Genomic DNA, 16,291 nt, shown 5'->3' with positions numbered 1-16,291 from the left:
AAGGAACCACGTAAGTCACCATGAAAAATCAGCCAATCACAAGCACCACAAATATACACTGCTTTAAAAAAGTGTTAAAGGATGTAAAGTCTGTAATAAATGTGTCTAATAAGTCATGAGTGAATACCAGAGAACCACATGAGTGAGCATGAGAAATTATCAGAAAATATGTAATGAAATTAAAATGTTAATTTCTAACTTAAAGACAAGCAATGTGAAATTAACAGTAAATATGCAATGTGTTGACTTGTACATAAACTGTAGGTATATTAAATAAACACGTGCTTCATATACACATTTATGTTTTTATTAAGGTCGACCTACCAGATTCTAATCACATAATTGTATTTAGTAAGTGGTTGACAAGTGGGTATTTTAGATTTATTGTACACCTATCTTAAAATATAAGGGATACTGGAGCTTGGTTGAGTGGGTGGGACGACTGGTAGTGGGCACCAGAAAATTTCCCTTATTTTCAAATCCAAAACTTGACAAGTATGTTTTTGATGTGTTTAGTCGGCCAGTCAATGAATCGCTGGAGCCTGGAGGAACTGGTGAAGAGAGACCCCGAGAACTTCCTCATCCTCTTACAGCAAATCATTAGGAAGACCAGAGAGGTGAGAGGGCACAGCAGAACAATCAAGGATCAACGGATACTCAATTCATTATAATGTCACATGTATTGTAAATCACAGTTTAGAAGAAAGAAAAAAATCAAAGTCATTGTTTGTTTTTTTTAGCACTGTTCACAATCTAAATCACTCTGTTTCACTTTCTTATTTTAATCTGCCGACCTCTGCACCCATGGATGAGATCAGGTTCAGGAGCAGTGTCAGTATGAGCTGGTGGCTCCTCTTGCCATCATGTTCTCCTCCACACTACTGCAGGTACACAGCACATCTTCATGATGAGCTTTTCCAAAGTTGTGGCATTTTGCATGGATATTGTCTAGAACAGGGATGAGCAACTCTATCACAGCGAGGGCCACAAAAATGTGATTGTATTTGATCCAAGGGCCACAAAATCTAGTAAGCATTTAGAATAATGACCAATCAGAGCATTAACATGGGGAAAAAATGAAATCTTTGTGTTTTAGATGTTTTCTCAGTTTTTAGTCATTTTGTGTGATTTAGGGGTTATTATGTTAGTTCTTGTTTAGTTTTTTGTGTGTTCTTGTTTTGATCTTGTGTATTTTTCTGTTTTTTTCTGCATTTTTTTTTTGTCAATTTGTGCGTTTTCAGGGTCACTTTTTGTTTTCTGTATTTTCCTGTCATTTTGGGTAATTTTGTTAACAGTTTGTGTGTCTTCTGTAACATGTTGTTGTTTTGTGTTGTTGCAGTCATTTTGTTTGTTAAAGTGGTTGTTGTGTTTGTCTTTTATGAGTCATTTTGTGTATTTTAGGCATATTTTGTGTACTTTGTGCATTTTACTGCCCATTTGTGTGTTTTGGAAGTTATTTAGTGTATTATGTTGGGCTTCATACTCCTCCCAACTTCTTGAATTCCAATTTTTTGGGGATTTGCTTTGGGGGCCGCAAAAAATTTGAAGGGCCGCCAGTTGCTTATGTCTGGTCTATTTACAACTCAGTTACTTATATGTGTTTGTTGGGAATCCAACAGATAAGTTACAATTCTCTGGTTTGCATCAGAGGAAATTTTGTAGAATTACAGTGAGTCCTCGCTCCAATAAAAAAAAAAAAAAAGCCAAATAGCAACTGTCACTGAAAAATATCTCATGATTCTAGCTGAAACTCATGAAAACTTTAGGCACTCCATGATACATGATGCTGTTAATCCATTCAACAAAAGAGATCAACTTGCACCAATTACTGGCAGCTCTTACTTTGAATGCCCTTATTGTCACAATGAGAATCTAAACATCGTTCTTCTTTAACTTGTGTAAGCAGAGGAGCTTTTATGGCTAAGATAAAGATGTAGAAAACAAGAATAGCAAAATATAACCAAGAAATAAATAATCAACATCAATAAGTAATTAAAGATATGTAATTGATGGAGTCTAATCTATATTTTACTGTCTGTGAAACCCTAGACACCCCACTGCCCTCCGGATGCAGAACTACTGGAAGATGCCATTGAGGTTTTTTGGACTTTCCTCACATGGCCTGAGCCTTACTGCAGCGTGTGTAAAAAACTCATTTCTACTCTGCAACTGGAGACCAAATGCCCAGGTAAATATCAATCAGCTGCCATGTCACAGTACACACCATGCAATTGTTATTTTCTGTATGAAATCATGCTCCCTCTAGTGGCAGTTGAGATGGGCTCTAAATAAGTTCCTATACTTTACACTCATTGACAGTAAAAAAAAAAAAGTTTAAAAAAAGTGATGTGCTTTCAATATCAGTGAGTACCACTTCTGATAAAGTGCTACTCACTGGGCATATATAGTTTGGGTAATTACAAGACAAAAAGCAGAAACTGTTCCCTTGCAAAGGGAAGTAACATAAATAAGTACATATGTGAGTAACTGGAAAAGCTATCTAAAAATAGGTGGGTTTCTTATCAAATGCATTATTGTAAAAATGTGACTTCCTGTTATTTAATGAGCCTGAATGATCATTGATTGAATGCAGCAGGTATCGGAATCACCTTTGTCAACGCTTGTATTTTTTTTTGCAGAGAATTGCTATTTTAAAATAGCGATGAGCTGGGAACATTTAAATTATTTCTAATTTCTTCACAGGAATCTCCTTTCAGAGGATGGTTAGAGAGGAGCAGGGCCTCAACTCTTCCTGTCAGAGCCCAAAAACCAAGTAGGTGCACACAAGCTGCAGCTATAGGGAGTGTTTTTGTTTGTGGTTGTAAAATGGTTTACACACCTTTAACCTGTAATGGTTTGAAGATGGAAATGTTGTGTGCGTCATTTATACATTGCGGTATTCACACATAAATCAATTGTTGTTCCTGTTTAGTGTATGGAAGTATCACACATTTATTTCATTTATGTACCTTTGCGTGTTTTTCACTCAATCAAACCCATATATGTCATCTTGCTGTTTGTTTCCAGTCACTACAGTACGTACAGGAACAGCAGCAATATATATATATAATATAAATAATGTATATAAAATATATATTGATATTATAATAACTAATAATATCATATATATAGATACAATAATAATAATAAAAAAAAATTTCAATCAAAGAAAAAGTGTATAAATGCAAAAAAAACATATTTGAGACCAAAAAATGTCTTCAAGCACTTTTTTCTTTGATTGAAAAGGTTGTTTTTTATTAATAAAGTTAAAAAAAAATTATTGAAAAGGTTTTTTGTATTTGGGCCATATTATGGATAGTATATCATCATACATTATGGATATAAAACATTTCAATCAAAGAAAAAAAATCAAATAAAAAAAATATATTTTCAAATAAAGAAAAAAAGTGTTTTAACGCAATTTTTTGGGGGCTCCAATTTTTTTGCATACAAAAAGATGACTTCAATCAAAAAAAAGCTTTTCCATTAAAAAAAAAAAGCGTTCTTTGATCGAAAATATTTCTTTTTTTCATTGAAGTGATTGTTCTATTTTTTTTAATAATAAAGACACAACTCTACCTCCATACACTTACGCCTCCTGTCTGCTGCTTGCAGGACCGTGTTGCTGATGAATCCAAGTGAAGTTCCTGCTGACTTTCTCTCAGTGGCTGAGCAGCTGAGTTGTATTCAGCACCCACAGAAAGAGACTTACATCACCCTGATTAAACACGCCTTCCAGTCCGCTTTAGGCACCAAATATCCACTTCATAGCATCCACACAGCCCTGCAGGTACTGGTTCAAACCTGCTATAGATTACTAGTTAGTGATGCAATACTACTGTACACTTTTAGTATGTGCAATGCATATCTTACATGAGTCAGATTTTAAGCTTTAATGAACCTTTAAATTGCCTGAATTATGCAATAAAAAGGGATTTGTATATTTCTGTGGTACTTTCACAGAAACTGGGAGGTCAAAGTGTTCAAAAATGTACTAAAGAAGAATTATTGAAACAGTAACATGTAAAAAAAATGAAACTTTAGCAAAACTTCAGAAAATAATCACTGATTTAATCAATGAAGCCCTTTATAGTGCAAGGCCACGCATCAGTTTGGAAAGGCCTCAAAGAACTCAGTGATCTACTTTAATCATCTTAACTTAACCAGATTAAAAACAGAACTTTGGTCTTTTCATTTTGAACCAACTGTGTTTTCAAAGTGCAGTGGTAGAAATTAGATGATGTGAAAGTAATAGTTTAATAAAGTGTAAGCATGACATTTTTCACTAAAAATAAGTTTCACACAAGGTTTATTTATAGTTCGACATGGTGTTATTTAATAATGTGACACCAACACAACATGAGTAAAGGATTTCAAACGGACTTTTGCAGGCAAAGACAGTAAAAGAGTTGGAAGAAGTCTTCTCTTTGTTATGTGACCTCTTGGAAACAGCTGCGTCTATGAGTGAGCCAGTGCAGGGGCGTGACCATGTCATCCAAGGACTTGAGAGACTGCGGGGCATATTGAAAATTCCCATTTTTGATGGAAAAACATCTAATGGTGAGGGAACATGTGTAACCATGGGATTTAAGACGTGTATCTTTTGATTCATATACAGTATATACCGGTATAATATTTGACATTTTGTTGTTTTGCTTTTGTTTTTTCTTCAGGAATGCTGCAGACGCTTCCACTGCCTATGGCCAAATGTTACATGTTTCACTGGGAAAAAGACAACTTTGGTACTGAATTCATCATAATATTTTATTCTCAATAACTTGCCATAGCACCAATTATCATTTCAAAGCTTTTCTTTGTCCAAAATTCTATACATGTCCACATTAGTTAGTGAGGATGCAGGAGGCAACTTTTTCTACTTTTTCAACTCATTTCAACCTTTTTCAACCGTATTGCTAATGTTCAGCTATTGCTAGGTTAATACTTACTGTAGCTAATGCTAGGTTAATGACAATACTAGGCTAATGCTATTGCTAGGCGAATGCTAATGCTAGAATAGTGTGAATGCTAGACTAATGCTAATGCTAAAGCTAGGCTAATGCTAATGCTAGGTTAATGCTAAGGCTAGGTTAATGCTAATGCTAGCCTAATGTTAATGCTAGGCTAATGTCATTGTTACTACCGAATCCTTTCACGGACCGGATCCTTTCAGATCCTTTCAACACATGTGCGCGACTTGTCTACACCCGGGCCTGATTGTTTCGGATCCTTCCAACGCAGGCGCGAAACGCCTCTATCCGGTTGGCCAATATTACGGCAATTTTTGTACTATTTAAAAGGTTGAAACCCTGCCATGCGAAAAGAATTAGAAATGTATGTTTTGAGTGAATTCCAATTTATTTTTGTTTTTATCTTATTTTCTGTTTAGTTTTTGATTGTCAATGTTGTGTATTGTGTTTTTTTCCATTTTTTTTTTAATGAACAATTAAAGACACCACAAAACAGTCACATATTTAAATGTGTACTATTAAAATATTTAACATATGTCGTATGGTCGGTTTACGTTCAAATATCATGTCCCAGCAGCTCTGTCGTAAAGATTGCGAGTGAAGGAAGTGAACGTAGACTGCTCGCATGCGTTGAAAGGATCTGAAAGCATCCGGTCCGTGAAAAGATTAGGAAGTCACGGTCATTGCTATGCTAATGCTAATGCTAATGCTAGGCTAATGCTAAGTTAGTGCTAACGTGAGGTTTATGCTAACGCTAGCTAATGCTAATTTTGGCTAATACTAATGCTAGGTAATGCTACCGCTAAACTTAGCTATTGATAATGCAAGCTAACGCTTAAGCTAATGCAGTGCAATGCGGGCCAGCACCTGCATCCTCACTTGCTTTTTCTTCAGGAAATGCAATTATTCTAGTTCGATATGTTTATTGTATATTCACAGCTAGATGAGTATCACTTGTGTTTGACAGCACTTATAATGTTTATTCCATCTTCAGATGTTCTGAGCACCCTTTTGGAGGATGAAATGGAGGAACTGGCCTCTAATTGTCCAACTGAGGAGGAAGACGTGTTGGATACTGATGATGACGGGGTCATTGTGTCAGAGGCTGATATGCAGGCAGAGTTTGTGGAAGAAGACAAGGAAGCAGTGGGAAATGGAGAAGATTCTGCTTCAGCGTACAGGCTCCCATCTGTCTACAGCTCCAGCAATCGTGAATCTACTTTCTCCACCATCTCCTCCCTGTCCATCTGCTCCAAAGACTCAATGTTCTCCTCGTTGACTGTAGCCTCAGATCTTTACGCACCGTCCCTCTTCTCCATCACTTCTGGAGCTGATAGTGACTTTTTTGATGATTTTGATGAGTGTTCGTCGCACATAGCAGAGAATTGCTCACCAAAGTCAGCCAAAGCTTCGGCTCGACTCAGCCAGCATCTCCAACGACTCTTTAACAAACCCAAAAGCCCAAGGTTACTTTACCGGGCCAAAAGCTTAGGAAACAGTGAAGTAAGAGACCTTCTCATGGTACGAGAACATCGTTCTTATTCTTTACCACAGCAAGTCAAGTTACAAAGTTTGGAATCTTTACCACTGCCACAAAGTCAAACCCTCCGACACGTGTGCTTCCGAAGGAGGCCTATTCTGAGTAGTGATGAAGACTGCTCGAGCACTACGCTGAAGGTGGTTGTGTTTGGTGCTGATAATGTGGTGGGTAAAGTAGCCAGAGCCTACAGCAGACTGAGGAAGCAGGAAACCATCTGTCCACGTCTCAGCAAAGCTTTCAAGCTCCAGTTCTACTTTGTACCTGTTAGAAGACACTCTTCTTCAGAATCAGTGAGTCGAAGGTCTTCTATTGGGGAGCAAACTGGGACTTCAAAGGAAGAGGGAGGTTGTAATGTAAGTTTAGCAAAAAATAAAAACCAAAACACTTCAACTGCTGTCTGTGGTTTGATGTGATGGTGTATTTTTTGTTTAACCAGTTTACAGGTCACACAGGTGTGGGAGACAGTACTAATGACATTGCTCATTTGCTGGGCATGTTGGACCCTTGGTACGAAAGAAACACGTTCAGCCTCCTGAACTTACCTGCCGACGTCGTCTGCCAGGTACATGCAGTATCAAACATCTATTTACTTATTTAATCACAGAAAAACTTAGAAATACAATCAAAGATATTAGTCAAAGAGTACATATAGATATCATTTATAATCAATAAATAAAAACTCTGCTTCTGTGGACTCTATTTGGCAGCAAACCTCTAAGACGGAGTCGGAGTCATACGACAGTTCCTATGAGCAGCGCCTTCCTATCCTGGCTGACCTCATTTTGTACTATTGCCGTTATGCTGTTCGACCTGCCCTGATTCAGCTCTACCAGGCTGAGGTCAGACATGCAAAATATTTGGTCCTGTAAATGGATAAATCAGACTTTTGTCTTAGTTATTAACAACAATAATACCAGCAGTGTTGTGGAATAATGAGTGATGGCCCTCTTTCTTTGTTACAGTTAACGTTGGCTTGTGGAGAAAAGAGAACTGAGGTGTTTGTCCACTCGTTAGAATTAGGTCATACTGCTGGAACCAGAGCTGTCAAGGCCATGGGTGAGTCTGACGCACACACACGCACACACATAATAACCACAAAGACAGAGTCTAGATTGCATTTGGTACTTCTGTGTTGTGATTTATTTCAGTTCCCTTTGTTTTTATCAAGAGAGTTCACACAACATTTTAAAGTTTTTTGGCTAAGATTGAATTTTGAATTTGAATTTGAATTTTATGTCGATAGTCTTCAGAAAAAACAGAATAAACAACACTCAATTGTCCAACTAATCAGTCGAAAGGGTGAAGGTTGAAGCGAAAGCTTATCCACACGTACCCCATCACACAAAACAAAACAAAACAAGGATCTCTAGATAATATCACAATATATATATATATATATAAATATATATATAAAAGGAAATCAATGTTACTAGTTTTACAGTACACATTCAATACATAATCTGCACAAAATTCTATACATACAGTTTATAAATTCACATCAAACATATATACATATACGTTAACACATTTACACACATACATATTACATACATACAGTATATACAGACGCATGCATGTACATAATATTGATAATATACCATTGAATATTTACTTCACTCTTGTCTCGTCTCCTGGTTGCCTTGGGGGCGCGCCTCGAGGCGTGTGGGTCTGGGGTGGCCTGCCGCGCCGAGGTGGGGGTGGGCGCGCTGGTGGGTGCTGGCCTCTGCGCCGGGGTTGGGGCGAGGTTGCTTGGCACTCCGGGATGGTGCTCTTTGCTGTTCCGGTGGTTGAGGTCGGTATCGGCCGCTTGGTAGGTCTGTCCTGCTATCTGCGGGCTGGCAGGTGGGTGGGTTCTGTGCCTATGGTGGGGGGCTGCTGCTCCGCATCGGTTGTGTGCCGTTGGGGTGCCTCGCTCCCGCGGTGGCGGCCGCCGGTCGCCCTTGCACCGGGGGGGGCATTGCCCCGTGGCTTTCGCTGTCCGGTGGGGGGCGGGGCCTGGGCTGCTGTTCTTGCACCGCCTGGGGCTGTGCGGTCTTGCTGGGTTGTGGCCTGTACGTAGGCTGGGGTGGGGGAGCGCGCCCCATGGAGGTTTGGCCCGGGGGCTCGCCCTTGGGGGTTCCCTGTCCTGCGCTGGTGCCCTTGGGGTCCGGCTGGCCGGGCCGGTCTTGGCGGGGGTCTTCTGGGGCAGGTGGTGCGGGCAGTGCCCTACCATGCCTGTGGGTGCGACACCAGGTGGCCCCGGCTTGGCGGCACCCTGCGAGCCGGGCTCTGCAGTGTGTGGCTGGGCTCTTTGGCTCATTGCACGGGCGGCATCAAGGAAAGGCATCTGGCGCACTCTGGGGTGCCTGGTTGGTGTGCCTGGGGGCCGGCGGGGCAACTTGCAGCATCCCCTTGGTGCCCTCGGCGACTATGGGCGTGGTCGCTGTCCCTGGGGGTGCTGCTCTTGGTGCTGCTCCCTTTCCGGGTCCTTCTGGCCTGGGGTCTGATCCCTGCTGGCTCTGGGCCCGCCGGCGAGTGCCCGCTGGCTGCCCGTTCGCCACGGCTCTGTCCGTCTGCTGGGCGTGGGCCTTGGCTCCGCTGCTGGGGTCTCGGGCGGGGGGCTCTCTGGGCCCTCCCCTCGGGGGTTGGGTTCTTGGGTGTGCGTGGGTGGGGGATGCGGGATGCTGGCGGGGGGCCTTGGGGTTGGGGGTTGGGGTCGGTGGCGGGATGCGCTGGGTGCTCCGCTGCTTGGGGCTTCCTCGGATGTGTGTGTGGGGGCGGTGGCTGCCTCTCAGCCTGGGATCTTGGGGGCGTCTTGGGGGTTGCTCGGCCGTGGGGGGGTGGCCTGGGGCTCCCTGGCCCCCACTCTTTCTGCTGGCCTGGCTGCATCTGTCGGCCCGGGACAGTTCCTGGGTTTGCGGTAGCGGTTTTTTGCACATATACTGGTATACGATGCAATGGCACGCCTTGGGATGTGGGATAAAACTCATACTGGGCTTAACTTTAGACACGTTAATCCCAAATACCTGCTTTAGGTACTACCACTCACTCATTCCCCCTGTCCACAGCCACCGCCATTATAGCTAAGCTTCACACTTGTCACTATACTGGCTTGATTACGCAACATAGTAAGCACAATATATTCTACAACTTCACATCTCACCCTCACTGTAAAACAATCTATTCTTCCCCACCCTTTCTATTTCCTACCTTGAGTCTCTCCTCCCTGCTCCCTTTCCCCTCCACCTCCCTCTCCACTTAGGTGTAACACTGCTCTCCCTTTTTATATCCTCCCTCTAATAAAAGATTTCTTACCCTTCCTTAGGGAGGGCTGGTGATGGTCACAATTAAGCAATAAAATAAATCAATTTATTTTATTGCAATAACAAAACATGCATTGCTGTCTCATAATGATTGCACTTCTTGTAGTGTTGACCTTTGACAGCATGTGCAGACAAGAATAAAAAAAAAGAATATTTACTTCACAAATGTTTTGAATTAATTTTTAAATATAAAATAGTGTGGCAATATTTAAATTAATAATATTCTCTATCACAATATATACTTTTTATGTTTAAGTATTATATTTTTTATATAATTTTATGTATTATTATCTTTTATATATTTGCTGTCCTAAGCAGGGGCGGGTCTAGGAAATTTTGGTTAGGGGGCACTGCAGGGACACAGACTCGGTTATGGTGGCACACTAAATTTCAAATAATAAAACAGCCACTTAAAATTTCAGTTAATACTGTTTACCTTAAATGATATAATTATTTGCAACATAGGCATTTCCCGTATATGTTGAAGCAACAAAATGTGTTTAACATCTAAAGAAAAGAAAAAAATGTATAAAGGTTTAAATCTCCATGCGATTAGAGTGATGAATGCCTGACTATTTATTTTAAAAGCATAAAAATAGTTTATCCTGACAAAAAAGAAAATATATTAGTTAAGGTTGTAAATGTATCACTGTTTCAGCAAAAAAATAAAAATAAAAAAAATGACTAGCTACAATTTCCTTTGTCTTTTATGAATCTGGATGGAGTGGCACTTGGGGTAGCCAATCAGATTTTAGGGGTGGCACATGTCACCCTGGGCCACCCCTTTGGCCCCGCCCATGGTCCTAAGTAAAATTATTTCTCTTCTTTCTTATACTTACAAACAGTATATGATTTAAGAAGCTTTTTAAACTGCTTAATGTTGGTGCTTTGTTTTATGTCATCCTTGAGACAGTTCCATAATTTAACCCCTGCTATTGTTATACTCATCCTTTTCTGTGTTGAATATGGCAGAATCTATCCATTCTCCACTTACTGTAACAAACTAATCTAAGGTTGATGCTGATTTATTTGCTGTATTCTGATAAAGTTTCTGTGTGTATTTATTTATACTGTGTTGTGTTTATTTGGCTTTTTGCAGGTGCTGCCAGTAAACGCTTTGGTATCGACGGAGAAAGAGAAGCCGTTCCTCTGACGTTGGAGTTGGTTTACAACCGGGTAAGAAGCTGTTGGATCCTTGTGTTCTTTAAGGGTCTGTTCCAAGAATCTAATCCCTTTGCTTTAACACTGACTGCAGACACAAGTGAATTATGGTTTTTGGGGAATGCAAGTGAAATAATTGTGATTTGAATTAAAACAATGTGATTGCAGAAGTTTGAGAATAGATGATACAATTGGAACCAGAATATCTGCATTTCAAGTGAGGATGCAGGTGCTGGACCGCGTTGCATAGCATAGCATAGCATAGCATAGCATAGCATAGCATAGCATAGCATAGCATAGCATAAGCTAGCTTTAGCATTATCCTTAGATTAGCTTTAGCCTAGCATTAGCACTAACTTAACATTAGCATTAGCCTAGCAATAGCCTTAGCCTTAGCCTAGCATTAGCACTAACCTAGCACTTGGAATCGCAGCTGAAATGTCAATGCAGTTTCACAAAAACTGTAATAACTCAAAAAGTTTAAAAGTTACAAATGATAAAAGTACAAGCATAAATCTTGGGAACTTTCTCAACGTTTCGAGAGCTTATTTGTCAAAATCTGACAAACGGCGTAGGAGGAGTTAGCGACCGATGAAAGAAAAAAAACTGATAAACTATTATTTACTCACCCTTAGGACCTATTGTGTAAATGTGTGAGTTTCAACCTGGAGAACTAATTCACTGTTTCAGCTTAAAAAAAAGCCAGTAAAGTGTTTTTGCGTTCACACCAGGGCTCTGTTTGTGGGTTCACATATTATAAACTAACTGGCAGTTCAGTCGGCAAAAAAGAAAAAAGAGAGAAAGGAAAAGATTGAGTGAAATCTATTCTTCTTTTTTTCAGGTGGCAATCAGTGGAAGAAATCGTTGGAAAAAAGAAACCAAAGTGTGCACATCAGTAACTGTAACAAAAGCATGCAGGAATCCTGAAGAGCTCGGTAAGCTTGAATTTATTGAGCTTCGTTGACAAAGTGCGACCATTGTTTACCGTCATCAAATTATAACAAAGGCATAAATTCACTAAAAACACTCTTTACAAAGATTCAAAGATGGAGTACTTGCAGCTCACTATGACTGAGGTCCTGAAGAGACAGAACACCAAAGGCAAGAAAGGCTACAACCAGGTAGAGTGCACACGACGTCGCCTTGTCTGTGGTTTTGTGTGAATTTCTGCAGAAGCAGCAGCAGCAGCAGCAGCAGCACTACATTCATGGCCTGCAACTCTTTCTTTGTAAATAAGGACTTTAATGTTTTCTTCATATCTCAATTCAGTCTCATTATGAGAGCATGTTGGCAGATGAGAAGGAACTAAAAGCCACAGCTCACAGGAAGCACCTGCTTGTCTTTGTTTCGGCTTTGAGACTTTGACATAAATAATACTTACTAACTTCATCTGAATTTCACAGTCCTAATTAACCTATTCAGAATATTAAACTATTCATACAACTTTTCCATTTTTTATTATTATTTTTTTTTTAAAATTACATGTTTTTTTACATGTTCTTAACAATTGAGCTAACTTATGAAAACAGAAACAGAAGTTTTCACCTTGGAGATTTTGAATTTGACTTATTGATTATTTAAAAGGGACAATGCACATTAATGAACAGACATGCTGTAAATGAGCCAGAGATAGCCCAAAAAGGCTAGTTTTCATCTGGTGTCCCTGGCAAGATTTTAAAAGGCAACCTAGAATGTAAAAGCTATTCAAATACAGAGAGAATACAACATGTAAAAAGAGAACGAGTCAGACAAATAACAATAATTACTGATAAAACAAAGCATTAAGGACTAAAACTATCAGAATTTTCACACAGTGTAATACAACAGGAACACAGTTCAAACTAAATAGTTAATCCATATTTAACACAAGAGAAACAATGTACAAAAATCTAAATAAAATAAATTTATAATAATACAATAAAAGACATAATTGGTGCTCAAGAATAGAGGTCAACCGATATATCGGCCATTATGTTGTATTATTATTATTATTATTATTATTATTATTATTATTATTATTATTAAAAAGAAATAATATAAAAAAAACATCCATTCGGATGTATGAATATACAACAACAAAAAAAAAAGCAATAATAATAATAACATGTGCATGGGAGAGGTAGAAGCCAATAGGCTCACAAACAAAAAGCTGATATAATCTCTGCTTTGTTGTGTTGTTTTACAGCAGCTGACAGTGACCCAGGTAAAAGGGGACAAAATGCAGGTTGGAGGTGTTGGAAACACAACCTTTGCAGTGTGTTTGGACCAGGATGAAAAGAAGATACTACAGAGTGTTACCAGGTGTGAAAAAGGCTCTACTTATCTCTCTAATGTCTCTAACAAACAATCAAAAAAGAAGTGATTTGGTCTATTTACATAGTACTATTTCATTATATTTGTTTTATATTCTCTCTCTCTCTCTCTCTCTCAGGTGTGAAATAACGGTGTGTTACAAACCAGATAATTCCACAGACTGGAAGCTCAGAAAATCCCACCCCTCTGCTCAGATCCAGCCTCTCCATCCCACCTTTTGCTCACTTCTCTGCCTTCCCATCATCACCTTTAGTGGAGCTTTACCGTGAAACCAGTGACTACTGGTTTGAACAGATCGGAAGGAGCGATATGCTGCATTATTGTGCTGTTAATCCCACACACAGAATTTGAACAGCACAACATACAATTTTTTTTTATTTTGTTTTGTTTTAAGGAAAACAATCAAATTCACAGCTTCAAACCACAGTGAAATGCAACTTTTATTTATTTATTATTTTTTTTTACATGGCTAAAAAGCTAGCATAAATTCAGATGTGTTAGAACTATGAACTGTTTTTTTCACCCACGGGTAAATCTCAGACTCAGAAAACCACAAACGTATGTCATTGTGCCAATATGTGTTTGTTTTTTACAAGTTCTTTAAACACTGTAAAAATGACTTTACAATGTGACTAGAACACAGTTTGGTTAAACAAGGTGAATTTGCTCATATTTTTAAGTTATTGTATCAATGAAACAACTCATATCGTTCAGACATGGACAATATCGACTGTTAATCTGCATTTAATGGATGTACAAATATTTGAGTTTTAGGTAATTTAACGTTTTCATCAGAAATTCTTTCAAATCACATTATTTATTACATCTAAGGTTTTTTATTATTATTGAAAATACATAGATGTACAAAAACTCTCGTACTACATATCTTAAGGTGTCTCTTAAAATATATATTTGAAGTGAAGGTTTTAGAATGACCACTAGGGGGCGTTGTCTGCTATTGTTTGCAACATTTTACATGTAACACCATCCTAAGACTGAAAGGTCTAAAATGTCATTTGAATAATTGAAATATAGGAAAGAAAACTTGATTATTATTTTTAATCTATGCAAAGTTACACTGTTATACTGTACATAGTGGTGCTTGAAAACAGATGCGGATGCACTTTTTTGTGTATAACAGAAAAAAACCTGCACTCTCCAAAAAGCCAGTTTTTTCTGGTCACTGTAAATATTGTGTAAAATTGGATGTTTCTATTAGAGCCTACATTTGTATCACTGTATATTTAAAGCGCTTAAACTAACCAATGTATAATAATGAAATTATTGGGTACTTTTCTGATTAAATGTGTTTGTTTTTTTTTGTTTTTTTGTATCACATGTACAATTTTGTTTTTATTTCCCTGTACAAAATAAAAGAAACCATCAGGTTACAATGGAATGCATTGGGTGAAAACTGAAATATAAAATTAAATAAATGCTGATAAAATGTGTGAACTCTACGGACGAGCATGGAAGAAGAGAAACCATCATAGCATCAGAACCTGGGGGGAGTTTCATTGAATTTGTGTATTTGGAGGCACTGAGATATCTATAGCTGAATTATTTGGAAATGTACACAATAATTTATGATTTCTCCTGCGGGCCGAATCAGATGCTCTAAAGTGCTAGATTTGGCCCCTGGACCTTGAGTTTGACACATGGTTTAGGCGAACACTTAAAAACAACAAAATATCTGATTATCTTACATAGTATTATAATAAAGAAACATAAACTTTGCATTTACCAATTATCAAGCAGCATATAAATCACCAAAAATACTTTTATTTTTGTTTCTATTGAATTTTTCTCATCTTATTCACTTAATTCCTGTGGTTTCATGTTCCTGATTATGAGATCAACCTCCTGTGTGATTATAACATCAGTTCATATCAAATACATAGTAATACACACAGAAATCTCTGCTCATTGCCAAACACAGTCTTGCCTGCACAGCTGATCCTCTTTGCTTTATTTTTTTTATTATTTGTTGAACCATTTATTTAATTATTAAATGTTTCTACTGTATTTTTTTTAATACTAGATTTATATTTGAGGAAGTGAACGTATATAATTGTTTGAGATTGTGTGATGGTGTTTTAATTTGAAAAAGAAGAATAATCTGAGAAACTACAAAAATAAGAAAATATATTTTATTGTTAATTAATTATTCAATGACTATTTAATTTTTATACTGTATTTTCTTTAATTAGATTTATATTTGAGGAAGTGAAAGAACAGAATACAGCGTGTGGAGTTTTGATTTGAAAAAGAATAATAATCTAAAAAAATAACAAATATATATATATATATATATATATATATATATATATATATATATATATTTTTTTTTTTTTTTTTTATTAACTATTTTATTATTAAACGTTTCAACTGTATTTTTTTAAACTAGATTTATATTTGTAATTATAGAATACAATTGTTTGAGATTGCGTGATGGTGTTTTAATTTGAAAAAAATTATAATAAAAAAATGAAGCATTTTTATTTGTATTTAAATATTTAATAACTATTTAGTTTTTACACAACATTTTCTTTAACTAGATTCATATTTGAGGAAGTGAACGGATAGAATATCATGTGGTGTTTTGATTTGAAAAAATAATAATAATTACAAAAATACAATTAACAACCGGATTTTAATATTGTTTTATTTTGTAATCATTTACTAGACATTTCAGGAGACCCCATTTGAATTCCTGGCGACCCCAAGGTTGAAAAAGTAATAGTTTTAAAAACAGAATTAAACTACTTACAGTACGTGACTGGAGAAGATTCTGTAAGTAGTGGTAGCACAAGTTTCCCAGTTAAACCTTTTTTTTTTTTTTTTTTTGAGCAAAAGTGCAGATTAGAATATAATATATACAGATAACAAGGCACTGGAATGTCGTATGCAATTATGAAAAGAACAATAGTTATGATAGCATATTAAAGTCAAAACCATAGGACACATAGGAACAAGATGAAGACAGAAAAACAACAACAACAAACAGA

General features: G+C 37.6%; 1 protein-coding gene across 2 annotated transcripts in view; it reads left to right on the top strand.

Moving 5' to 3' along the window:
• The window catches only part of pik3r5 (phosphoinositide-3-kinase, regulatory subunit 5), a 31,760-nt gene extending 17,245 nt beyond the window's left edge, over nt 1-14,515 (top strand). The window contains exons 5-20 of one of the 2 annotated variants that reach the window (XM_028444473.1): nt 517-617; nt 819-887; nt 2,050-2,188; nt 2,704-2,773; nt 3,616-3,790; nt 4,392-4,560; nt 4,674-4,742; nt 5,962-6,860; nt 6,944-7,069; nt 7,215-7,346; nt 7,470-7,563; nt 10,909-10,985; nt 11,812-11,905; nt 12,009-12,091; nt 13,159-13,271; nt 13,402-14,515. In XM_028444473.1, the coding sequence (XP_028300274.1) occupies nt 517-617; nt 819-887; nt 2,050-2,188; nt 2,704-2,773; nt 3,616-3,790; nt 4,392-4,560; nt 4,674-4,742; nt 5,962-6,860; nt 6,944-7,069; nt 7,215-7,346; nt 7,470-7,563; nt 10,909-10,985; nt 11,812-11,905; nt 12,009-12,091; nt 13,159-13,271; nt 13,402-13,552 (2,561 nt within the window). In that variant the 3' untranslated portion in view covers nt 13,553-14,515. Of the gene's footprint in view, nt 1-516; nt 618-818; nt 888-2,049; nt 2,189-2,703; nt 2,774-3,615; nt 3,791-4,391; nt 4,561-4,673; nt 4,743-5,961; nt 6,861-6,943; nt 7,070-7,214; nt 7,347-7,469; nt 7,564-10,908; nt 10,986-11,811; nt 11,906-12,008; nt 12,092-13,155; nt 13,272-13,401 lie in introns of both variants that reach the window. The other variant, XM_028444463.1, reaches the window with a different exon arrangement.
• The last annotated feature ends 1,776 nt before the right edge of the window (nt 14,516-16,291 follow it).

Source organism: Gouania willdenowi, chromosome 1, assembly GCF_900634775.1.
Source record: "Gouania willdenowi chromosome 1, fGouWil2.1, whole genome shotgun sequence".
Taxonomy (NCBI): domain Eukaryota; kingdom Metazoa; phylum Chordata; class Actinopteri; order Blenniiformes; family Gobiesocidae; genus Gouania; species Gouania willdenowi.
The sequence above is the reverse complement of the archived record's forward strand: the minus strand, read 5'-3'. Positions and strand labels throughout refer to the sequence as shown.